Source organism: Macrotis lagotis, chromosome 5 (assembly GCF_037893015.1).
Source record: "Macrotis lagotis isolate mMagLag1 chromosome 5, bilby.v1.9.chrom.fasta, whole genome shotgun sequence".
In the NCBI taxonomy this organism is placed as follows: Eukaryota; Metazoa; Chordata; class Mammalia; order Peramelemorphia; family Peramelidae; genus Macrotis; species Macrotis lagotis.
Genome location: NC_133662.1, coordinates 157,730,745 through 157,756,617, shown reverse-complemented (window position 1 = coordinate 157,756,617; position 25,873 = coordinate 157,730,745). Strand labels below are relative to the sequence as shown.

At 33.9% G+C, this 25,873-nt stretch overlaps 2 protein-coding genes across 6 annotated transcripts in view; both read right to left on the bottom strand.

The window, feature by feature from the left end:
- UTRN (utrophin) overlaps positions 1-8,113 on the bottom strand; it is a 435,226-nt gene extending 427,113 nt beyond the window's left edge. For all 3 annotated transcript variants that reach the window (XM_074187765.1, XM_074187767.1, XM_074187766.1), the window contains exons 1-2: positions 8,030-8,113; positions 4,949-5,161 (exon numbers count right to left, since the gene is read on the bottom strand). In XM_074187765.1, coding sequence (XP_074043866.1) covers positions 4,949-5,161; positions 8,030-8,032 — 216 coding nt within the window. In that variant the 5' untranslated portion in view covers positions 8,033-8,113. The remainder of the gene's footprint in view (positions 1-4,948; positions 5,162-8,029) is intronic.
- An 8,620-nt stretch (positions 8,114-16,733) lies between these two features.
- Positions 16,734-25,873, bottom strand: part of LOC141488055 (utrophin-like) — a 222,812-nt gene continuing 213,672 nt past the window's right edge. For 2 of the 3 annotated variants that reach the window (XM_074187770.1, XM_074187772.1), the window contains exons 18-20: positions 24,226-24,349; positions 21,186-21,273; positions 16,738-16,927 (exon numbers count right to left, since the gene is read on the bottom strand). In XM_074187770.1, the coding sequence (XP_074043871.1) occupies positions 16,863-16,927; positions 21,186-21,273; positions 24,226-24,349 (277 nt within the window). In that variant the 3' untranslated portion in view covers positions 16,738-16,862. Of the gene's footprint in view, positions 16,928-21,185; positions 21,274-24,225; positions 24,350-25,873 lie in introns of all 3 variants that reach the window. The other variant, XM_074187769.1, reaches the window with a different exon arrangement.

Here is a 25,873-nt window from a genome sequence, read left to right as displayed (position 1 = left end):
ATGTAAGTAAGAATCTTATCCTCTTCCCCTTGCTTTTTTTAAAAATCACAGGTTACACAAATGATAAGACTCTCCTTTATTCTTTATCATAGAGTTGATTTAGTGAACATGTTATTATGATTTTCATTTAATTGGTTTGGGCTTCAAGTCAAATTAATTTTAGATCCTAATTCCTTTCTTCTCAGTTTAGCATCATGGGCAAATTTAAAAGGATTCTTTGTTTACTCAAGTCATTAATTAGAATATCAAACAAGTAAGACTAGGAGAGAGACCTCTGTGACATGTTACTGGAGAAATGAGCCTGGTTTGAAGTTGTGTCCAAAGTCTTCTACTCTTTCAGCACTGCTGTTTCTGAATATGGAAACCTACTTAAAAATACTATTTTTTTTCTTCCTTAATAACTAATAGAGAGGAGAGATAATTATTGAATATGGCCAATGTGGGCATTTGTTGTGAATATGAATATGAATACTTTCTGCAGCAGTTTAGTTTTTCTTCCTAATTACAACCATTCCACCATGGAAGTGGTAAAGAGGAAAGAAACTAAATCCTAGTTAATTGAAAAAAATTCCTATCGTGTGTGTGTGTGTGTGTGTGTGTGTGTACATATATAGAGAGAGAAACAGGGAGAGAGAAAAAGAGAGCTGTCTATAGATATATATACATATATATATATATATACATAGACATATTATATATATATATATATATATAATTTATAAATAAATTAAAAATGGGTCTTTTCTTATGGAAGCAGCAATCAGGTCCACTAAGTAATCAAATGAAAAAAAAAATGTCAAAATTCCAAACATATCTCTTACTCTAAGTTCCAAAACTTTTGAGTTAGCAGGAACTTGGGCTCTTTAAAACAATGTCCCTAGGATTTTCTAATACAATATTTTAAGTGTAAATAAGCTGGAATCTCACTGTTCTGTAAAAAAAATGATGAATGAGAGAAGTATGAAATAATCTATTTAAACATGTAAAATTTAAAAAATTAGATAAAGACTATAGTAATGTAAATTTAAAGAACCAAAAATAAATAAATACATAAAAAACCTTAAAGGTCAGGCAATTATAATATCCTAATATGGTCCAAAAGAACTGAGAAAAATGTATATACTGCCATCTTTACAGAGACAGGACACTAATGGTATAGAGTACTGCTCATACCACCAGACATGATTAGTGTATGGAGTGACTTTGTTCAAATTTGTTTTTTTCTCTTTCTTTGTAAAATTTTTGTTATAATAGATGGTAGATAAGGCAAGGAAAAGAGTAACTAGAACGAATATATAAATATGGATGACAAAAACCAAAATATAACAATGTAAAGTCTTAAAAAATACTATGTCTAAAATCCATAGCAATCTGAACCAAAAAAAAAATAAATCCTTAAGGCAATATAAGGAAAATCTTGGCACTCCGCATATAAGGTAATAAATAATACCAATACAGACAAGGGATTTCAAGGGTTAGGTACTCTTTAGCCCACTGAGAACTCTAATGAATCCCTCAAAGATTCAAAAAGGGATCCAACATTATACTGTCAAAATAATTTTTATCATCTACACAAGATTTGATTCAGAAGTCTAAATAAAGTAGTATTTATTTTGATCCAGATCCCTCCCTGGAATAATTTGAGGTTAAATTCCTGTCATTTCTTTTGCTCCTCCTGCATCTGTTGGAATTCCTATAACTTTTGATTCTGAGCCAATTTGCAAAACCAGGCTGTTGGCGGATCTGATAAGTGAAACCACAATCAAGTTCTTAGAAGTGGTCATTTGTTTTACTTAGAAGTAGTCATTTTTTCTTGCACTGTTTTATAGTATCAAACTGTTGAAAGGAAAACTCCATATTAACAAAGAATCTCCATTAACAATAAACTTTTTAGCCTGTCATGGCAGCATCAATTTTTTAACATATACTTAAAAATAAGGCTTAGAGATATCTACATTTCAATAAAACATGTTCATTACCTTTAAAGAATGCATGATAACTAATATATCAAGGATGTAACTATAAGTGACATTGATTTTGTCTTAAAAATCTACTGACTCTTCAACATGATGGCTGCTTAGATGGTGGTAACATTTATGGCTAAGTTTCTTTATTTAAGGAACTAAAAATCATCTAAAAATATTAAATCAAGATTATACTATACAACACAATTCAATTACCAAACAGAGCTTAAATAATTTAGGAACAATGATTCAAGGTAAATTAAATAATCAAATCTATAATCAAATTTTTATAAGTGAAATAAGACAGTATTTCTACTGACAATGTTTTTCAATGACAATTGACAAATATTCCAAGAAAAGTACTTGATATGATATTAGAATAAGAGCAAAAGGTGCTGGGACTAGGGAGGGGGGGAGGGGGAAACAGGAGAAACGATGCCCTTTGAAAACTCTAGGTCAAGATTCTGTTTAAAATGAAAAGCTATAATTTTATCATTCAGAAATAGTTTCATAATCTGATATAATCAAAAAATATGTAGTTATTAAGGACAAGGAAGAAAAGGATATGCCTCTCCATTCTAATTATACAAATTTACAATATGATGAATGGACCTAAATATCCAATCACATTATTTTTTCAAGGGTTATTGCGTGAGGTTGAAATAATACTAGCATCTGGCAGTGAGGTGATGCAAAAGTCTCCGTTCTGGGTCCAGAGTCAGGAAGAACTGAATTCAAATCAAGCTTTAGATATTTACAAGTCATATGACCCTGGACAGATCACATAATTTCTATTTGTCTCACTTTCCTCATCTGTAAAATGGAAATGAAGATAGTACCTTTAAACACATTGCCTTTAAATTAAAGCACAAAATAAGTGCTATGTAAATATTAGCTATTACTATTATTATCTACTTAGAATGGTTACTAGATTCACTCAGTTAGAGACAGTCCACACCAAACATCAAGATCAATTATCACTGATTTCATGGATACTCATTTGAGGTTTGTGCAGAGTTGTCTCTAACAACATTATTTAAGATGGTGATCTGAATTGAGTTTCTAACGGTCAAATATGATCTCCCTGGTTATGCTACATTTATCTAGCTCCCTATAGGTTTCTTTTTCAAGACTAACCAGATTTCAACTTTAACAAAGAGCAACACTGACTAAATTAGAACTCAAATTAAGAAACAGAGTTTTCATTATTTAAATGATGTAAACACATAATGTTATACTTGGTTCCAAACGAGCAACTTTAGAAGTTAAAGAGAAAAATAGAAGCAATAGGGTTTTTTTAAGCTGAAAAGAAGTCAAATTGATGGCATAAACTTTGACAGATAAATTTCACACAAAAGTAGTAGGCCAACACTGCCAAAGATTCAGAGAGCTGATCTCTATAAGAATGACACTTTACCTAAATAAGATGGGAACTAATGTTTATGTCATCTAATTTAGGGAATATTCCTTGAAATCTGTCTTTCATTCTAGGCCCTTAATAGAAAATGTAATGGTCATTATTTTCTCATCTTCCTCAGATTTTTCACTGGACTCAAATATAGTTGCAAAACTTAATTTCAGCAAGTACTTGCATATCAGTATTAAAATAAGGCAACCCTTAAGCAACACTCCTTAATGTTCGCTTTACTTGTGTACATATTCCTTTAGAGAACAAATCCTAGTTAGGAAAGCAATCTTGCAATTTTATCTACCACATTTGAGATTATCTAACAAATTTCTGAACTAACCATTACTGAGCTTACTTCCACAATACTGTTTGATTTGCTCAACTGATGACAAGACCCTCTACATTAAAATTTGCAAAGCCCAAGGGAAATTATTTAATTATTATTCCTCCAAACCCCACTAAACCACCCTTATGGCTATCAGCAAGACTGCATTACAGACATTCCATTATATACAAAATAATGACAATTTTGTCCTTTTTCTCAAATCTGTCCATTATTCTTAAAACCAATGCTATTTGTCTTATCTGCTTCCTGGTCAGCATGGTATGGAGAAAAGAAGACAGATTCAGGAGTCAGAGAACCTGTTTTCAAATGTCAACTTTGCTATTTTTGGTATGACTTTGGGTAAATTACAAATGAGAATTGTATTAAATTCCAATGCTCCACAAGGATCTAAAAATTCTGATTTTGACCTCCCTGCTTGTATCTTAAAGGCTCTTTTCTATAGTCACATACATAATTATATTGTTGTCCTCTCCATGATAATATGGTTCCCTTTAATACAAGATTTGGACTTCTAACTCAGTTTTCAAGCCTATATAGAATCCATCTTAGACTTAGTTTCATAAAGAATGTAAGTTCCTCAGTCCAGAACTTGTTTCATTCTGTGTTTAAATGTCTCGTGCCAGCCTACATCACATGCAAGATTTTATAATGCTTTTTGACAGATCACTCATACTAAAACCATGGATATCTCTACCATTCTAATTAATATATCATTTCTTTTTTTTTTTGGCAAGGCAATGGGATTAAGTGTCTTGCCCAAGGTCACACAGCTAGATAACTGAAACCAGGTTTGAGCTCAAGTCCTCCTGACTCTAGGGCCAGTGCTCTATCCACTGTACCACCTAGCTCCCCAATCTACCATTTCTTATTTTAGTAAAGCTAAATTTACTATTCCTTCGTCTCTAGAGATACTACTCATCTGATCTCAAGTTCATCCACACAGTCCCCTCATTACAGTGCAAACAGTCATTGTGTATTTTTACTCAAAATCTCACATCTCAAAGCTCATCTTCTCCATATAATCTTTCCAAAAAGGTAAAAGAATAATACAGTAGTTTGCTGAATAAATAATACATATTTTGCAATCAAGTTGTGAATCCAAATTTAAGCACATAATTAAGATGATGACAGGAACCAATGCCAAGTACTGAAAAGTAAAAGTCTTCCACATTTTAATTACTATTTTACACTATGACTAAACTTAAATACCTAACAAAGTTTATATTTTACCTCAAACACTCTCAGTTTTGGAATAATTTCTTCTAGCACATGAATATCTTTGGAGACCCTGGCCTTTAGCCTATTCCACTTTCCTTGAACATTCTCAAATTCTTGCTGATATTTATTTTTTATATCATGGGGTCCACATTGCTCCAGAGTTTTTGTTTCCTCTGCAAGTTTATCTAATGAAGGCTTCTGATCCTCAAGTATTTCTTCAAGAGCCTGAAAAGAGAATTTAAAAAATCTGATTATCTCTACCCCTCTGTTTTTTTTATCATAAACTGATATGTAACAAGAATGCAAGCTTTCAAGAGAAATTTGATCAAAAAAGAAAACCAAAAAAAAAGGGCACATTAATTCACATAAGCACAACAAAACACACTTTGTCCAAGGTGCAGGGCTAGATGCTAAGTATCGAAAGACAAAAATAATAATATTATCCACCATGAAAGCACTTACCTTCTACTGAAGGTATATAAAGAAGGAATTTAAAGAGAGGAAAAGAGAACTAACAGTCAGGTTTTGAATAGGAAGAAACAGAAAAGCTGAACTCTGTAGGAAACTACTGATTGTAAGATAAAGAATAAAGATGAGAGTGTATTGAAGTGATGGACAGTCACTGTTGAGGCATTGAACTGGAATTGGTATGCAGTAAAGGATTTAAAAGACAAGCTAAGTTTAATTTTTTTTTATGTTCTCTAAAACCAACAGGGAACCACTGAATATTTTTCATCAAGTGGAGTGACCTGGTTGAACCTGTATTTTAGGAATAATAATTTGGTGGCTGTGTGGAAAAAAGTAGATAGGTGAAGGGTTAGAAGGAGGGAAAGCAACAAGGAGGATGCTGAAAGATTCCAGGAAAGTAGTGAAGAGGGACTGAAACAGAGTAGTGGCTTTGAGAATTGAGAGAAATGGAAGAATGTTGGGGAGGGATAAATTGTGAAAAAAAAAGCACAGATTGTCTATTTGAGGGAGAAGGAGATTCAAAGAGAACTCCTAGATTATAAACGAGGGCAATTTTAAGGAATGTGAATTCCTCAGTACGGTGAAAAGATGATTCACTATGTTTTATTTAAATTGAATTTGTGGTAGACAGAGACATCCAAACGAAGATATTAACCAAACAGTAGGCAATATAGTACCAGATTTCAGGAGAGACATTAGGGTTGGTCACATGAATTTGAGAATTATCTGCATGGAGATGATGATCGAATTTGTAGAAACTAACAAAATCACTATGCAGAGGAGGAAAAAGGGAGGGTAGAGGGATGGAGGGAGAGAGAGAGAAAGGACCAATGGCAGAACTTTGGGGAATAACCATATTTAATGGATAGAAAGGAGAAAATTAACCAAAAAAGGACATCAAGAAGGATTAGTCAATTTTCAGTGCTATAATAATGAAAAACAATTCTAAAAGACTTGTGATAGGAGAAAAAATGCAAAGAAGGAGTCATCAAACTACAGAAGAACAATATCAAGTAAGAACCAAGATAACATCAGGCAAGAGAAAAATGGTTATATTTTGAATCAAAAGCACAGGATTCAAATCCCAATTCTTCCAATTAATCTTCCATATAGCTTTAGATGAGTTATTTAACTTTAGTTTATTCATTTATAATATAAAAGTCTGGACTAGATAGATGACTTTTGGGGTTCCTTTTAGTTCTAAGTCACTATTCTAGGGATGTCATGAAGGAAAAACTATCAAGGGGGAAGGGAATGGTCACCAGTATCCAAAGTTCCCAGGAAGACAAACTTAGAATAAAGAAAAAGTTTAAAGTGAGTGAGAAGTTTAAATATCACTATCAATCTTAGAGCAGTTTTAATTGAGTAATGGGACTAGAATCAAAAATTAAGAAAAAAAATGAATGAGAATTAGAACATTGAGTCAATAAATATAAAATGATCATTTTAGAAGTAGATTGTGGGGGCAGCTAGGTGGCACAATGGATAGAGCACAGGCCCTGGAGTCAGAAGTACATGAGTTCAAATCCAGCCTCAGACACTTAATAATTACCTAGCTGTGTGGCCTTGGGCAAGCCACTTAACCCCATTAACTTTGCCAAAACCTAAAAAGACTTTAAAAGAGAAGAAGCAGTGTATCTCAAAAGCCTTGGGGTACACTTTTAAGCTTTATAAACTTGAGAAGCAAACTGGTTATGAAACTTATGAAGATAAGGTTTTTTAAGTGTTGATAATTTAAATTAAAATTTAAGTACTATTTTATGTTATTGTTATTGTTGGCATTAGTCATGTCTGACCAACTGTCCATAGGATTTTCTTGGCAAAGATACTAGAATGGTTTGCCATTTACTTCTCCAGGTTTATGTAGACAAGTATAAAGTGACTTGGCCGGGGTCATTTAGTTAGTAATTGTCTGAGGTCAAATTTGAACTCTGATCTATCCACTACTCCATTTAGCTTCCTCTTGGGAAACGGTTGTGTATATCACAATAGTATATTTTTAACTTTGTAAAAAAATGTCATTTACTGCTGCTGCTGTTCAGTAATTGAAAGGATTATATTTGTCAATGACTATAGCCTTAAAATCATCCAAAGAACAAGGTTCTGCTGCATACATAACAATTTTGAAATGACGTAACAAAGAGAAATAAAATCTAATAGAGATATATCAATTGACTAAGGTGGACAAGCAAGACGATCTCCTCTCTGGAGTCACCAGTCTGAAAAAGTATCATCCAGAAAATTAAACTAAAACATAAATTTGTTATACAAAATTCAAAAAACAAAATAAGTGTAAAAGAAATCATCATTATTAAATTTCCCAATCATTTCTGTAAGTTTGCATATAATTTATTCTTCTGAAGTTATTAAAGTATAAGTTGCACCAAGATTTTGGTTTTATTCAGATAAAGATTAATATTAATCTAGTAACTGAAGAAACTATATATATATATATCAATTATATTTATCTTTGTGATTAAGATCCTACCTTTCAGGAGATAACTTAAAAAACATAAAGGCCAAAAGACTAACAAATGAAAAACAAACATTAAAAAAATTCAAATTGTTTCATAATTTAAGTTCATAAAAATGGACTCAAATTTTCAAGACCTAACAGAGTCTTACCATTTTCTCCTGTAGGGCCTTCTCAGTTTTTGAAAGGTCACTCAGGGTATTCAGAGAAACCTGAGCCTTATTTTCTGATTCATTTAACACATCCTTCACTGTCTTCAGTGTCAGTAAGTAGTCATCTCCAGGATGGCTCTTCAGATCTGTGTATTTTAGAAAAACTTAATTTAAGCAAAAATCAAAAAGTCAGTATTATTTTAAGTATTTCAAACATGTTGTATTGACTAGGCAGATATTCACTAGTTCTATGAAAATATCTAATTAAAATTAGAACAGGGTAGAAGTTAAAAATATGCCTATTGCTTGAAGCATGACATAACAAATTCAGGATTATTATGGCTGAGTTGTCCAATATTAATTCACTTTTCTTTTCTCATTTCTTTTGATTAAAGACCTCAATAATGATGAACTTGTACTGATTTTTTTTTCCCTTTCACTTAAGACTTTTCAATGTACCAGAGTGTAAAGAGCTACCTGTGGACATGGGACTTCATGAGGGCTCCCCCCAAATTTAGAGGTGCCAGTGCTTCAGTAGCCTCTGCAGTATGAGATTAACCAAGACCCAATTCAAGACCTCAAGAGACCCAGCAGATTAATAATAAGAAACAATAACAACTATTTATATAGACCCTACTATGTACCACTTAAGACTCTTAATAAAGCTACCTTTAAAAAGAAGTAAAGTATAATTATCTACCAAAATTGTCCTTGATGTCTTTCATGTGGAGAAACTCCAAAATAGCATGAACTGTTCTGTACTTCAAGTTACTACGAATAAATTATGAAATCTATATAGAATAATGTATAATGATATCTAATATTATCCTTAAAATATCTGAGGCATGTACTTCATTAAGCTCTTTTTTTAGATACTGAACCAACAATACTAAATGCAATGGAATTTCCTTTTAAAGCATCAAGAAACAGCAGCAAATAAGAAACATAGATTAAGAAATTAAATACTAAACCTTGTCCACTGGACCATGATAGGCACCAAAATTTACAACGCAAGAATGAGCTGAGGAAAAAAGAAGTCTACAGATCACTTCCCATGCAAGGTCACTGAAGTTCACAGAACACAGAGATCTGGAGTACAATCACAAAACCTTGACCTGAAGAGAGGAAATGTAACCCATTTGCCAAACACAAAAAGAATCCTTCATTTCTTCATAGGATCCTTCATCACTACAAGTAAAGGGCATTATGAAACTAGCACCACATTGCCAACACACAGCCAAAGCAAGGTCTGTAAGAACTGTAAGAGCTTAAGAGCTTCCTCTATGTTTGTATTGGAAACAACTGGGGAGAAGTACATCACCCCTCAAGGACATTTTTCAACAACATGTGTACTTCAATGGAATTTTCACATCAATCATCATAAGCATTTCCTCATCTGAGTCAACATTGATGATTGGAGATAGGAGAGGGGAAAGATGCAGACATCTTGAAGAAGCATTGTTGGATACTTCTAATTTATCTCAAATACATTCTTTTTTTCAATAACACTATTCAAATCAAACTCAACAATAGGGAGACTAGCACAATGAACTTGACCACAATGACAACAGGCAACAAAAGGGTAGCATGGCCATGAGCAAACTTTATGTAATAGACCATAGCACAGTGACAATGGGTTTCTGACTTTTCTTTACCTAATCTTCACACTGCCCGCCCAACATATATCTATGACCAACCTTGGTCTTCTCCAGTTACTCTTATCAAAGGGCAAAACCACATGGAGAAATAGTAAGTACCCAACCAGGAGAGAAGAATGCTCTAATGTCAGTCAGATGCTTCTCAAAATATCAGAGTATAAAGAGCTACCTGTGGACATGGGATTTCCTGGAGGCTTCCTTAATTTAAAAGTGCTAATGCTTTAGTAGCCTCTGCAGTATGAGATTAACAAGGACCCAATTCAAGAACCCAAGACCCAACAGATTAATAATAAAAAAATAACAACTATTTATATGGCACCTATTATGTAGCAGTCACTGCTAAGTGCTTTATGAATATTTTCACATTTTACACCCTACAGCCATCCTAAGAGGTAAAAGCTGTTCTTATTTTCATTTTACAAAAGGCAATGGGACTAGCCCAAGATCACACAGCTATTGAGTCTCTAGGGTCATATTTGAACTCAGTTCTTCCTAACTCCAGGTCCTGTGCTCTATTCTCTACACCATCTAACTGCTCCAGTCCCCCTTAAGTCTAGTACCTTCCCTCTATTGAACAAAATGCTTGGAGAGGGCAGAAAGTCTAAGCTGCTAAAACCCCATTTAGAATGCCTCTAGGGCTTAGAATGGCAAAGCTTTTCCAGAGCCTGGTCCTAGCAGGGAGCATACATACTGCTCCATGTTGCTCATGCTCCATATTTTTCCCTTAAATTTTGTGAATTAAGTGTGCATGCTCCACAGAAAAGAGTACTGGATTTGAAGTTTGGGGACCAGGGCTGATATCTTGGCCTCAACATTTACTATATATGGTCTCACTTTCCTTAATCCTCAAACAGACTGCTTTATTTCTAATTTGATGATAATAAATGTAATACAAAAGTGATTTGATATTTTATACATTGCCTTATTATGTGTTCAATATTTTTGTGTTAAAAATTGATAATAAACTCTTTAGGTATATTTGAATAAAATGCAAACCAAAAATAAACGTTGCTTCCTGATCCATCTTTTTTTTTGGGGGGGGGGGGTTGGGGTATTAAAGAGGTACACAGAGTTTGGAAACTACTGTATTAAAATGTGATATTTCTTCATAAAAATGTATTTCATCTTAAAGATGAGGTCTTTGACTTTTAATCTCCTTTAGAGTATCTGGGTTTGTCCTAATTATTTTTAGCCTATTATCCTACATTGAGCGTGAATGATTGATTCAGATTGCCTAGATTCTCTAAGCTATACTTTGGGCTTGGTATTAAAGAGCTACATTAGAGAGTTCGAGAGTTCTAAATTCCAATTAACTAAAGATAATTAAAATAACTCAGAGTTGCCATTTCACAAGTATCAGATTGACTAACATCTCAGAAAAGAAAAATGACACATTGGAGGGAATATGGGAAATGGGATCTCTAATGTACTGTTGATGGAATTGTGAACTAGAGAACAATTTGAAAATTTATCCAAAGAGCTAAAGAACTGTGCATACACTTTGACCCAAGCAACAGAACTATCAGGTCTGTGTCCCCAAAAGAAAAAAGTAAAGGGGAAAGGGAACTCCTTGCACAAAATTGTTTATAATAGCTTTTTTGTGGTGGCAAAGAATTGGAAATTAAGGGGATGTCCATGACCTGAAAAAAAGAACTGAAAAAGTAGTGGTATATGATTGAGATGAAATATTGTTATATAAGAAATGACAAGCAGAAAGGTTTCAGAAAAACCTGGGAAGACTTATATGAACAAATGCAAAGTGAAATGAGTAGAAATAGAAACACAACATACTGGAATATTGTAAACTTAGCAACTCTGATCAATACAATGATCTATGCCAATTTCAAAGAATTCTTTTTTTATGGTTTATTTACTTTATATTATTACAATAATCTTTTTGTGAAAGTAAATATAAACCCCCTCTCCCCCCCTGCCCAAAAAAGACAATGAAACCTCAAGAGAAATGAAGTAAGAGAAGAAAAAAGTGTACTTCAGTCTGTGTTCAGATTCCATTGATTCTGTCACTGGGATGAGTAGCCTTCTTTATCATAAATCCACCGGAGAAGTTGCTTCAATATCTTTTTCCCATAGTCTCTATTACTAGCTGTGTTTCCCACCATTCTATTCCTCCCTACTCCAATTTATTCTATTCTCTCTCTCTCTCTCTCTCTCTCTCTCTCTCTCTCTCTCTCTCTCTCTCTCTCTCTCTCTCTCTCTCTCTTTCTCTCTCTCTCTCCTTTCACCCTGTCCTGCTCAGAAGTATATTGTATCTGACACCCCTCTCCCACAATCTTCCCTCTTTTCTATCACCAACTCCCCCATCCCCTTTATTTCTACCCTTTCCTCTCATTTTTCTCTAGGGTAAGAAAATATTTCTATACCCTATTGAGTCTGGATGTAATTTCTTCACTGAGCCATTTATGATGACAATGCAAGATCACTTATTTCCCCTCACCTTCCCCACTTCCACTCCATTGCAAAAGCTTTTTCTTAACTCTGTTATTGAAATACCTTAGCCCATTCTACCTCTTCTTTCCCTTCCCTCCAGTACTTTATCACCCACTGATTTCATCTTTATATTATACCATTATACTCAGCTCCTTACTGTGCCTTGTCCATATTTGCTCCCTCTAACTGCTCTAATGACAAAATTCATATGAGTTATCAATATCTTCTTCCCATGCATGAGAACACACAGTTCAACATCATTAAGTTCCTCATAATTAGTTCCTCTCATCCACCCCCTCTAGTTCCACCAAGTCATGTACTTAGAGATAAAACTTTCTGTTCGGCTCTGGTAATTTCAACAGGAAAATCTGAATGTCATATTTCATTGAAATTCCATCTTTTACACAGAAAGAAGATGTTCAGTTCTGCAGGGTAATTGATTTTCAGTTTTAAACCAAGATCTTTTGCCTTCTGGAATGATGTCATATTCCCAACCCTATAAACCCTTAATATAGAGTCTGCCAAATCCTGTATAATCCTGACTGTAGCATCATGATAGTTAAGTTACTTTTTCTGACGACTTTTTTTCTCTTCGACATGGGAGTTTTGGAGCTTGGTTATAATATTCTTGGGAGTTTTTCTTTTGGGATCTCTTTCAGGAGGTGATCTGTGAATTCCCTCAAATTCTGTTTCGCCTTCTGCTTTCTAGGATCTCAGGGCAATTTTGCTGTATTATTTTTTGAAAAATGAAGCCTAGGGGTGGCTAGATGGCCCAGTGGATAAAGCACAGGCCCTGGTGTCAGGAGTACTTGGGTTCAAATTTGGTCTCAGACATTTAATAATTACCTAGCTGTGTGGCCTTGGGCAAGCTACTTAACCCCATTTGCCTTGAAAAAAAAACCTAAAAAAAAAAAAAAGAAAAATGAAGCCTAGGCTCTTTTCCTGGTTGTGACATTCAGGTGGCCCAATAATTTTTAAATTATCTCTTCTAGATCTGTTTTCTATGTCTGTTCTTTTTCCAAAGAGATATTTCACATTTTCTTCTAATTTTTTGTTCTTTTGGTATTGTTTTATTGTTTCTTGATTTCTCACAAAATCATCAGCTTCTTTTAGCTCCATTCTACACTTGAAAGAGTTATTTTCTTCAGAGAACTTTTTTATCTCCTTTTCCAGCTGACCAATTCTGCTATGTAAGGCATTCTTCTCCTCATTTGCCTTTTGGGTTGCTTTTTTGCAGTTGTCTAAATTGGTTTTTAACATGTTATTTTCTTCAGTATTTTTTGTATTTCTTTTACTAAGTTGCTGGATTTCATGATTTATTTGAACTGTTCTCATTTCTCTTCCCAATTTTTCCTGTACTTCCCTTACTTGTTTTTCAGTGTCTTTTCTGAGCTCATCCATAGCCTAAGCCCATTTCCTATCTCTCTTTGAGGCTTTAGATACAGAAGCTCCAACTTTGTTAACTTCTGATTATTTATTTTGATCCTTCATGGGATCAAAGTAATTTTCTATGCTCAGATTTTTCTTTTTTCTGTCGTTTGCTCATTTCCTCAGTCTCTGACTGATTTATCATACTTCCAAGGCTTTTGGGAAGGTTTTGGGACACTCCAACAGGGACCTTAATTCATTCAAGATTTTATGAGAGGCTCTGTCTGCTCATAAACAGTCTGTGGATGACACAGATTCCCGACTCTGCACTGGATCTTTGGCTTGGCTATGGTGATATGGGAGGCCAAACTGCAACCTAGATTTGGGTGTGAGTAAACCACTGAGTCCTGCCCCAGGGAGGGAAGAAAGACTTCTCCAGTCTCTCCCTACCCCCTTACCATCTGTGGGCTGAGTGCTATGGAAGCAGCTACTAGGTGGCTCCACAGATTCCCTGTGTAGGGCTGCTCTGAGGTCAGCAATGGCTGGGGCTCCACACTCAATCTGGTGTGGCAAAATTCTCTCACCATCCTTTTAAGTTATCCCTGGCAATCCCTGGGTCAAGAGTTTTGGAAATCACTCCCTCTGCCACAGACCCAGGCACCCAGGCATCCCATGGAGCTGTTCCTAGAAGGCCAGATTGGTTTGATCCAGCCCAACTGCACTGTGGCTTCTTCCAACCACCAGGCCCAGTGAAACAGACCCTTCTTCTAAGTTGTCTTGAACTGGGAAATTGTATCACTCAGTCTTTCTGTGAGTTCTGCCCCTCTAAATTTTGGCTAATCATAATTTGACAGCTTTTGGAGTTTTTTGGGGCATAAGTTTCTGCACCATCTTGGCTCTGTCCCTCCAATTTCAAAGAATTCTTTTAGAAAAATGCTATACACCTTCAAAGAGAGAGCTCTGATAAATTTTAGGTGCAGATTAAAATATATTTTCTTTCATTTCATTTTTCTTCCTTTTTTTGAAATATAGTTAATGTAGAAATGTTTTGCATGTCTACATATATATATATATATATGGGGTATTGAATTTCTTGCCTTCTAAATGGCATCAAAAGAAGAAGGAAGAAAAGATTCAGAACTGAAAATATTTTAATAATGGAATGAAAGAGAGACCAAACCATGGCATAAAAGCAAACGGCTTGACTTTCAGCACTGAAGCAACTTTGATACCAAATAAGTAGGGAGGGACTATATAAGTTCTCGTGAGTAATAGGTATTATCAGACTAGCCTTTTCTGCCTCCTGGTTTCCCTGGCTTCCTTCAAGATCTCACTAAAAAGTCACCTTCTAGGGGCAGCTAGGTGGCATAGCGGATAGAGCACCGGTCCAGTCCTGGAGTCAGGAGAACCTGAGTTCAAATTCAGCCTCAGACATTTAATAATGACCTAGCTATGTGACCATGGGCAAGTTACTTAACATCACTGCCTTACAAAAATGAAAAGTCACCTTCTAAAAGAAGCTTTTCTCAATACTCATTAATTCCAGTGCTTTTCTTCTGTCGATTATCTGTGGATAGGCACCAGCTCTGAAGTCAGGAGGGCCTAAAATTCAAATCCAACCTCAGACATTTAATAATTTACCTAGCTATGTGATCTTGGGTAAGTCACTTAATCCCATTACCTTGCAAAAAACAAAAAAAAAAAAGTCCCACAATGAACTATGATATCAACATTTTGTTGACAAAGTCACAAAGTAATAGAAAAACAGTAATAATAATAATAATAATAATAATAATAATAATAAATAGTCCACATTTATAGTGTATTTTAAGGTCTCCTCACTAAAACCCTGTGATACATATGGTACTTATATTATGATCCCCCTTTTAGAAATGATAAAATAAGATGCGGAGATTAAATTATTTGCCAAGGGTCACACAGCTAGCAAGTGTGGACCTAATTTTGAACCAAGCTATCAAATTGCTCCATGTCCATAATTCTTTCCATGTTACCACACTTCCTCATCTACACATATTATTTCAAGAAAAGCGAATTAAATTTTTACATAATAATCAGCCTGGTGGGAGGGAGGTGGTACCAAGGGTATAAACTAAAGGTATTAAGTCTGTTTTCTCCCATGTCTAACACATTCTCCACACCACTTCTAAAATATTTCTAAAACATGGATCTGACAATATTATTTTTTTTACTTAAAAGTCTTGAATGGCTTCCTATTATCTCTAAGATAAAATATAGTATCTTAATTCCAGCATTTAATAACTTTCATAATACAACCACCAGCTACACTTCCAATCTGATTTCATAAAAACACTCCTTTGTCTACTTTCCATTTCATTCAAACACAATGTACACAAAATTCTAACATCCACGTTGTGTCTGTCTTTTCACAGGCACCCACTACTCACTGCTCACCTCTAGTTAGGTTCCAAGAAAAGCTCAGATAAACCTCTGACTCAACAACTTTCCAAATCAGCTCCAATTATAAATGTTCTCTCCCTCTTGAAGTCACTTTTTATTACTTTACATCAAATTTGCACTAATTAATCTCTGTACATCCTAGCAGGAGAAAATAAGTTCTTTGAAGATAAAGAACCAGTTCATTTTTGATGCTGAATTCCCCCAGAACCTAGTACTGTGCCTTTTATCCATCCATACATGGGCAATACCTAAGTGTTTGCTAAAATGAATTGAAGATTTAGGAAAACGGACAGTATAAACATTATAGCATACAAAAATTGCTCATACAGTCTAAGGTTGAGGGGGGAAAAGTTAACCTTCATTTCAGAAAGTTTTTCTATCTTGATAGCCATATCTTCCCTCATTCACCCTTCCCATATACACTAATATCTGATATGACCTTCAAAGGAGGACTAATAATTAAAAACAAAGTTACATGACTGTTTTGTTAGTTAAGTAGAGTATTTTTTATTTTTTAAATTCAACATTATGTTCTCAGAAGTCATGAGTTCTGAAAGCATTTTCTTTGTTCCATATAACAATGCAATCTGTGAAGATTATCACTAAAGACTAAAATGATTAATTACACAAAAATGAAAATCACTAATAACCAAAAAAATCAATTACTGGTATGATAGGATATGATTATATAAAACACAAACAAGTCATTACTAAGTAACTTTTCCATTGGTATGATGGCTTCATGAGACATATATAAAATATTTTTTAAACAGTACTATCAAATTTCAAAGCACAATAAAACTATCCTCAAAGAGGCTATATAAAACATGACATTTGCCAGACATAAAAAGTTTCAATTTTAAAGCAAAATTGTATGGCTACTTAACTTCTATTTACAGGAGACATTCCCATGTTCTATATTAGCCAAAGGTCTTTTGAAGAAAAATGCTCTCATCAACCAAACCAACCAACTTCTCCAATACTTCTGTATGAACAAAGCAGCATGAGACCACTAAGTACTTAATGACTCAGATACATGCAGAAAATTCCTCTCAGTCTTAGCTATAGTAACATTTAAGATGGAACCAGTTCAGGAAGAACACCAGAGCATTTTAACATCTGTTTAACTAAAAATTTGATATGCTTTTCTAACTGAATTTCATCATTCTCATCTGCATCATTAGTTAGCTTGACTTTGATCAAACTGAAGCAAAGCTTTATCTCCATCAACATTAATTACCAATGTTCCAGGAGAATACATTTATAAAAAAATCATTCACCATAATGATAGCTTCATTTAGATTCTATTTTTTAGGTTCATACCAATATAAGTAATACCTTTACTGATGATGAGAATTAGGATGAGAGCTAAAAGGGAATTTGTAGTTCATCTAATCCAGGGCTTCTCACTCTGAGGACTTTTTAAAAAATATAATGTGAAAACTGTGTTTCCCTGTACTTGGTCTCCTTTCAATCGTATGTATTATATTTTATTCATTTAAAGACATTTGAAAATGGCTTCAACAGACTACCTCAAAGAAATCTAGACTAGGGGTTTCACATTCAATTAAGAATGGGAGTCACTGTACTTGAGTAATCATAAGAATTCTTAAAAGTCACATACTGCCATACAAAACCAAAAAATTAACAATATCTATGTTCTATTAGCTTTGCTTTGTTAATATTTCCCAATTATATTTTTTTTTAGATTTTTCAAGGCAATGGGGTTAAGTGACTTGCCCAAGGCCATACGGCTAAGTAATTATTAAGTGTCTGAGGTCGGATTTGAACTCAGGTACTCCTGACTCCAAGGCCAGTGCTCTATCCACCACCTAGCCGCCCCATCCCAATTATATTTAAATTGGGTTCAGCCCATTGGGAATCTTGTGGAGTAAACAGGACAGGTCTTTCAGGCAGACTAAAATGACCAAAAAAAAAAAAAAGATCAATTTTGGAAAGACTGTGAGAAAACTGGAACACCAATGCACTGCTGGTGAAATTGTGAACAGATCCAACCATTCTGGAGAGCAGTTTGGAACTATGCCCAAAGGGCCATAAAACTGTGCATGCCTTTTGATCCAGCAATACCACTACTAGGTCTATATCCCAAAGAGAACATAAGAAATGGGAAAAGACTTACATGTTCAAAAACATTTATAGCAGTTTTTTGCAGTGGCATAGAATTGGTAATTTAGGGGATATCCATTAATTGGGAAATGGCTGAATAAGTTATGGTATATGAATGTTATGGAGTATTGTTAAAATATAAGAAATCATGAGCAGTCAGACTTTAAAGAATCATGGAAAAACTTGCATGATCTGATACTGTATAAAGTGAATAGAACCAGGAGAACATTGTACACATTAACAACATTATGATATGATCAACTATGATGGATGCAGCTCCTCTCAGCAGTATAGTGATCAATGACAATTCTGAGATACCTGTGATAGAAAATACCATTCACATCCAGATAAAAAATTACGGAGTCTGAATGCAGAGCAAAGCTATGTTCACTTTTTAAAACTTCTGATATTCTGCCTGACAATTTTTAATTGGGAAGAGTTACAGGAGGTATAAACCATATACTCATTACCAAAATTCAGGTGAAAGAACTTACAAAACTATTATCATAGTCATAAAATATCACATAATAAACAAAAGTTAGGATCTTTCCTCATTCATTCTCTCCCATAATAGTAGACTAGGAGAATGGAGAGCTGAGGATCTCCATATCTTCAAAGTAATGTCTCCATATCTTCAAAGACTGTTTAAGAATGAAAAAAGTTGTTGTTTTGCATTTATTAGTTATATCCAACTCTTCATGCACCCATATGGGATTTTCTTGACAGATATCATGGAGTGGTTTACCATTTCCTTCCTCCAGATGAGGAAACTGAGAGCTGAACATTGTATAAAGTAACAGTAGCATTGTGTGACAATGAACTAAGCATGACTTAACTCCTCTCAGTGGTTCAATGATCAAGGACAATTCTAAAAGACTTGTGATGGAAAAATGTCATCCACAGTCAGAGAAAAAACTTTGGAGTCTGAATGCAGACCAAAATAAACTATTTTCATTTTTTTAAGATTAGTTTTATGCTTTTTTTTCCTCTTTCTCATGGTTTCCCCCCCTCAAAATGACTAATATGGAAATATGTTAAACATGATTGCACATGTATAATCTATATCAGATTACTAACACTGTCATGTGGAGGGAAAAAAGAAGGGAGGGGAAGTAGAAAAATGCAGAGTTCAAAAGTCTACAAAAAAAGATGAATGGTGAAAAATACCCTTTGCATGCAATTGGAAAAAAAAATAACATAGGAAAAACTACTGCTATCTTCCTATCTTCAAATATACTTCAAAAAAGAATGCTTGTACTTAAAGTGGCAATGTTTGTGTTTAATAACATGATTAACCAAGACTGCTCAGAAACATGGGTTATCATGTTACTAAAGTGTCCTGTTACTTATGTAATTTTTTTCTAAAACTAAAGTGTATTTCTATTATTTGTAATACATAATATCTACTCACATTACAAAATCCTTTCTATGTATGAAAAGAAATATAGGTTTTATTCTTTAAAAATAATGACTAAGGGGTGGCTATGTGGCACAGTAAAGAGCACCAGCCCTGGAGTCAGGAGGATAGGAGTTCAAATCCAGCTTCAGACATTTAATAATTACCTAGCTGTATGGCCTTGAACAAGCCATTTAACCCCATTGCCTTGCAAAAGCCTAAAAAAAATTTTTTAATTTTTTTTAAAAGAGTGACTAAAAAAAGTGACCAAAGTTCCCCTTAAAAAGAATATAACTAGGGGCAACTAGGTGGTGCAGTGGATAGAGCACTGGCCCTGGAGTTAGGAGCACCTGAGTTCAAATCTGGCCTCAAACACTTAATAATTACTTATCTGTGTGACCTTGAGCAAGTCACTTAACCCCATTGCCTTGCCAAAAAAAAAAAAAGAATATAACTATGCTAAAGCTAGACATGCATTCAAACACAAAGGCCCCATATATTATCAAAACATTCACTGTAAATGTTCATTTTTTTATGGCAACAAAGAACTGGACAATAGATGTCCACCAACTGAGAAATGACTAAAAAAGAGGTATGTCACTATACAGATTATCATGACATCAGAAGTACCAAGTATAAGAACTCTGGAAGAGCATGGAAAGTCTTAATAAAAACTGAGCAAAGGTGAGCAGAACCACAGAAACAATACATACAATAAGGGAAAGAACAAAAAACTAAAAATCAACACAGTATAATTTTTAAGATAAGTTTGGTCAAAATATGGGCTAAGGAAACATACCCCTCCCCACTTCTTTTTGAGAAGTAAGGGATTATCAGCATGGAACACAGTATATACTGTCAAAATTGGCTGATGAATAAGTTCGGTATCCACTGCCCCTTCTATCAATTTGGGACATGGGGGAAAGGAATTGCTTAACAAAATCCTTGGGAAGCAACAGAAATTACAAAGTCAGTAAGCTGGTGAAGCAAGCAGATTCATTCAAAACATACTTGCCATCACAACCAGCACAGACTGGACAAGGGATACCACTAGAATGAGTTTTCTTCAGAATGGAGTGGTGTCATAGTTCTATCCATATAGGGAACTTATATAACACACAGTAAGAGCTCAAATGCTATTTTAGTCTCCTCATTAAGATAACCTGTTTCTGTCTAACATAAATCAGAGGACATTTTAAACAGAAATAGTTAGATATGAATACATATTTTTGAATGTCAATATACCTCGCTAAATGTGAACATCTATTGTCCCCAAACTATTGCAAATCAATGTAAATAAGAACCTGCTCTTCTGTAATTAATGAAAAGAAAATCTGGCAAAAAGTGACTTTATAAGTTGTTTTCATTTTGAATAAATTATCAATAAAAAAAGTGTCTAAAATTTTTTAAAGAATTTATACCCTAAGAGACAGAAGACATGTTGAAAAGATAAACTCATCTGTGTGTATATATATATATACATATTTGTAATACATATGTATTTACACATATACATTTATATACACTCATATTTGTGTTTGTGCATCTCTTCACAAACATGCTATCATATTGTTTAACATAAAATATGTGTATGCACATATACACATAAAAAAACACACAAATATTCAAGCTTGTGCATCTCTTTTCATAGTCATGCTAATAATTGTTTAAAAGTGACAAAGTCATCTAAGGAATAGAAACAGATAAAAATAAAGCTCACCTTTTGCCATTTGCTCCAAAAGATTTTGTCCGCTCTGCTTTAAGTCATTTAATTTTGGACTTTTCTCAGTTTGCTCTTTTTCTAGGACCTGAAAATATAAACACAAGAATAATATATATGTATATATGTGTGTGTATGTGTGTGTGTGTGTGTGTGTGTGTAGTATGACATGCACAGAGTGCTTCAAAAGTTTGCAAAACACTATAAATTACCTTACTTGAGCCAAATTATGAGGTAAAAATAACAGATATTATTATTATTATTATTACTATTACTATTACTATTATTATTATTATTACTACTACTACTACTACTACTACTACTACTTCACAGATAAGGAAACTGAGGATAAGAAAGGTTCACTGACTCAGGGTCTTTTGGCTATTTAGTCTGATGAGATATGTGAAGCCAGGTCTTCCAGACTCCAAATACAATACTTCTTCCACTGCTACATTCTACTTCACAAATGTTCCTTCCAAATTTATGGATTCAGTTATTAGTTGAAATGATCAAGACTCTATGTAGAAGAGTTCTAATGCTATTTATTCACCCTCTTGAGAGCACTCTAGCTGCATCAGATACTATTAGATATTTTCAATGGTTATCCCATAGGTTCGACAGTCAGAACCTTAGCTTTCCCTTGAAACCCTAACAAGGACATAAATATGCTTCACATCAGTCAGCCTCACAAGTTTGGAATCATTTCCAATCCCCCCATTTTCTACCCCCATTAGGCTACAAGCATCTTGCAAACAGAGGACTTCTTTTGCCTTTCTTCATAATCCTAAAGCTTAGAACATTGGTATATAGCAAGAACTTAAACGGCATTGACTGATAAAATATGACAAGTGATGACTGAAGAAATAGCACAGGGCTTAAATACTGTTGATGCTAATGGGAAAAAAGTAGCAATAAGAACAGTGAACTGACAGAAAGGCTTCAACTGCCAATTCTTGGTTGGATGATGGCAGTTCCATCTAGAGCAAGTGGCTCCAATCCTTGGCCACCTGGCCCCATGCAGCTGTCAAAGCCTATTCATACAGCCCATGTCACATAACTAGAAAATGAAGAAATGGGTGAGCACATGCACTAACAATGCAACTTAACTATCACACTTGACTTTTCCTTGTAATTAACATTGTGTAAACTCACAGAGTGATTGGCGGTTTTTGTCATTTTTTATAAAAGATATGCATATAAAAGATAGGATCTTTACTTAATATCATATGACTCATTGTAAATGCAATAGACACTATTGGATGCAGCATTGATTATTTTTGTCACAGGACTTTGAAAATAGATTTCAAGATTTTAGAAAACACCAACACATTTCAGTACATTTGCTAGTCCATTCTAAATTGATATCAATATGTTGCTGTAAACATATAAACAATGTATAGAGTTGCGATCCTTTAAGAAAAATTTATTCAAGTGTCTTTAGCTAACTTTTATAAGTAGTACCTACCTTAAAAAAATCGGACATTACATGAGCTTACCCTGTTCATGATGTCTCTTTTGGGGAGTATGTTTATTTGTGAGAAACATTTTTCCCAAATGAAGTATACAAAAAAGTAAAAGCAGAACAAAAATTTCAGATGATCACCTTGAAAATATTCTTTGCATCGCTACAACCTCTATCAAACTAGATATTGCTGCACTGGATTAAAAAGCAAACTCTGTGTTCCACGTTAAAAATGGTATGGTATTTTTTGTTTATAAAGCAAATCTTTATTTTTGTTTTATTATATATTCATTTTTATTATTATACTTTATAATATTTTATTATTTTACTAATTATTTACATTGCATTATAATTATTCTTTTATTAAATTCTCTACATGACCCTTGACAAATATTGTATTAGCCCAGAAGAACTAAAAGGCAGGACCATCCATGACTGATAGCTCCTGCAGAGTACCAATTGTTCTCTCATGCCTCCTCTGGTTTGAGAGATTAAAGAAGAAAGAAGACAGCTTTTGAAGCAATGCTGCTAAAGCTGAGCTTTTATTGTACAAATCAGAATCCTCAGGATTGAAGAAATGGCACAGATCCGGCTTCTAGAGGTACAGACATTCCTGAATGGAGTTTAAGCAGATGGGCTAGTTTTCTTTCCTCCTATCCTTCCCTGTCAAAATCCCATTATATGTGTATATCACTCTTCCACTCAAGTGTGATTAATGTTTGTATGTGAATTATGAATGTACCCATACTTGTGATGATATTATTATTATTTTCACCTTATTTCTAAGTAAATGGCTATGTTTAATTCTAAAAATACAAGATCCAAAAATGGAGTTATATTTAATGTCTGATTTGAATGAACCAGAAAGGCATCAATGAAGGAGCAAGAGCTAAATTGATGAGTAAAGAAACTATATATATTCCTGCAACAGTTATCATGACTCATGAGAATTTTAGTGTGATTGTGTGGTCCTTCTCTGGGAATTCAGATTAACCAGTGTGAGAGCAGGATAGAAAGAGGAAGCCAACCCAGAGTCCAATTATGTTTGACATGCCTAGGTGAGAATTATGAAACACCATAATGTTCGCACTCTAATCCGGATTTTACCTGTTATCTTGGATGAATTAAAAACCTACCAGAGCTTTTTTCCCCCTATCCTTTAAAATTATGGAGTAGAATAAATGAGGCAAGTTCTACTATACTAACATTTCAGAGTTATTACAGCATCTACAGTCAAATTATATTCATGATAGTTTCAAAGAAAATTGCAGGCATTGAGAATTTTGTTGTTAGAAAAGGGAATCTGATCTGAAAGCATTCCCTTCATAAATGATGATTACAAAACTTATCCCAGCTTAATTATCTCATAAACTAACTTTTTGCTCAACTCAGATGCTACTATAAAATGAAAAGGAGAGAAAATTAACAATATTCAATTTGAGATTTAAATACAACAATCTAAAAACTTCCTCATTAGTCCATTATGCTATAGTAATCTTTCAATTTCGATCATCTCTCTCCTTGACAGTAAGGCTAATATGACAAAATATTTTATTCCTAAAAAGCTATTTACTTTACCTTCAGTTTCTTCTTTAGGTCCAAAGTATCTCTTATCTTTTTATATTCTTTGATATCTATGGAGTTAATGGTACTGTTTGATTTTGAAATCCAGTTCAACAGTTCAGTGCTGACAGCATCAAACCTAGTTTTAAGAGTTCAGATGTCATTAGTTTTCTTCCATTCTTTTCTCCCCTCAGGAACACAGAGGCATTAAAAATACAAACTGTTTCTGCACTATGTGACATCTCTACAATTGTCCACGCAGAAAATAAATTCATATATTGCACAATTAATCAAAATGACTTAGCAGTTTAGTATTACTCAAACCTGTTACAAATTACTTTAATGTGTGCTAACACAGAATCTTACAATCACACAAATTTAATCTCTAAATTTCCCCAAAAATCAGTTATGAATGTAATCATGCCATAAGAAATGATGAATATGAAGAATTTAAAGAAATGTGCCATCTGTTATACTTTATATTTCTTCCTTAAGGATATGATTTCTCTTTCATCACACTCAATTTGGATCAATATGTATACCATAGAAACAATGTAAAGATTGAAAAATTGCCTTCTGTGGGGAGTGGGGGGAGGGAAGTAAGATTAAGGGGAAAATTGTAAAACTCAAAATAAATCTTTAATACTTTAAAAAAAAGAAATGCAAAAAGATTTCCATGAAGCAGAAAATGAAACAGAACAGAAAGAACTATATACATATATATATATATATATATATATATATATATATATTAGAATAATTACATGTCAAAGTTGCCAAATATTCCCTTTCATGTACCTAATTTATAAAGGTAATCACTCCAGAAATCATTGGAGAGGGAGAAATATTTACTCTTCTGAAGTCTTAGTTACCTGAATGAAGATAAGAGTTATACCAGAAAATCATTTATAACCTTTCAAATCATAAGTATAAGGGGGATGGGGGGAAAAGGGGTGGAGTGAAGTTGTAAAAAGAGAAAAACTAAGTGGACTGGTGAAATAGCCCTCTGAAAAAGCATTTTGAAGGGAATTTCTTTTTATTAAAAGAGTGTTTTAAATTTGAAGCTCATAATAGTGACATAACCAGTCTTCCAAAACTGTCACAAAGTTACCAAATTTTTGTAATTCAACTTTGGCACATAAGGAAGAGAAATTTCATTCTAGCTTTCAAAATTCCAGGGTCCTCAGAGGTAAGCCAGGATCCTCTTTGTTCTGAACAACAGCACTATCTCCAAATAACTGAAATCAATAGACTTTTATGGTTTTAAAATCAGACACCATATTTCTTCCTTGCCCAAGGAGCTCTCAGACTTTATTCATATTTATTTCCAAACGGGTCCCATCTCATCAACTTTAAATGCTAAATGAATGCTATAGATTGTCTTCTTAATTATAGCAGGAAATTTTTCAAGAAAATTACTGGCTCCTTTTTTTAACCAGTGCTATTAGTATCCCACTCATTTAACATTATGTAATTTTTTCCTAAGTTTAAACCTGTTCCATGAAATAAATGCTTCAACATATCTAGGATTTTATTTTGATTCTGTGAATCTCTTGTCAAATACATAATGCATGAAGGTTACAATGCTGAGACTTAATAATTATTTATATATGTGTGTGTGTGTGTGTGTGTGTGTGTGTGTGTGTGTGTGTATACAATATGA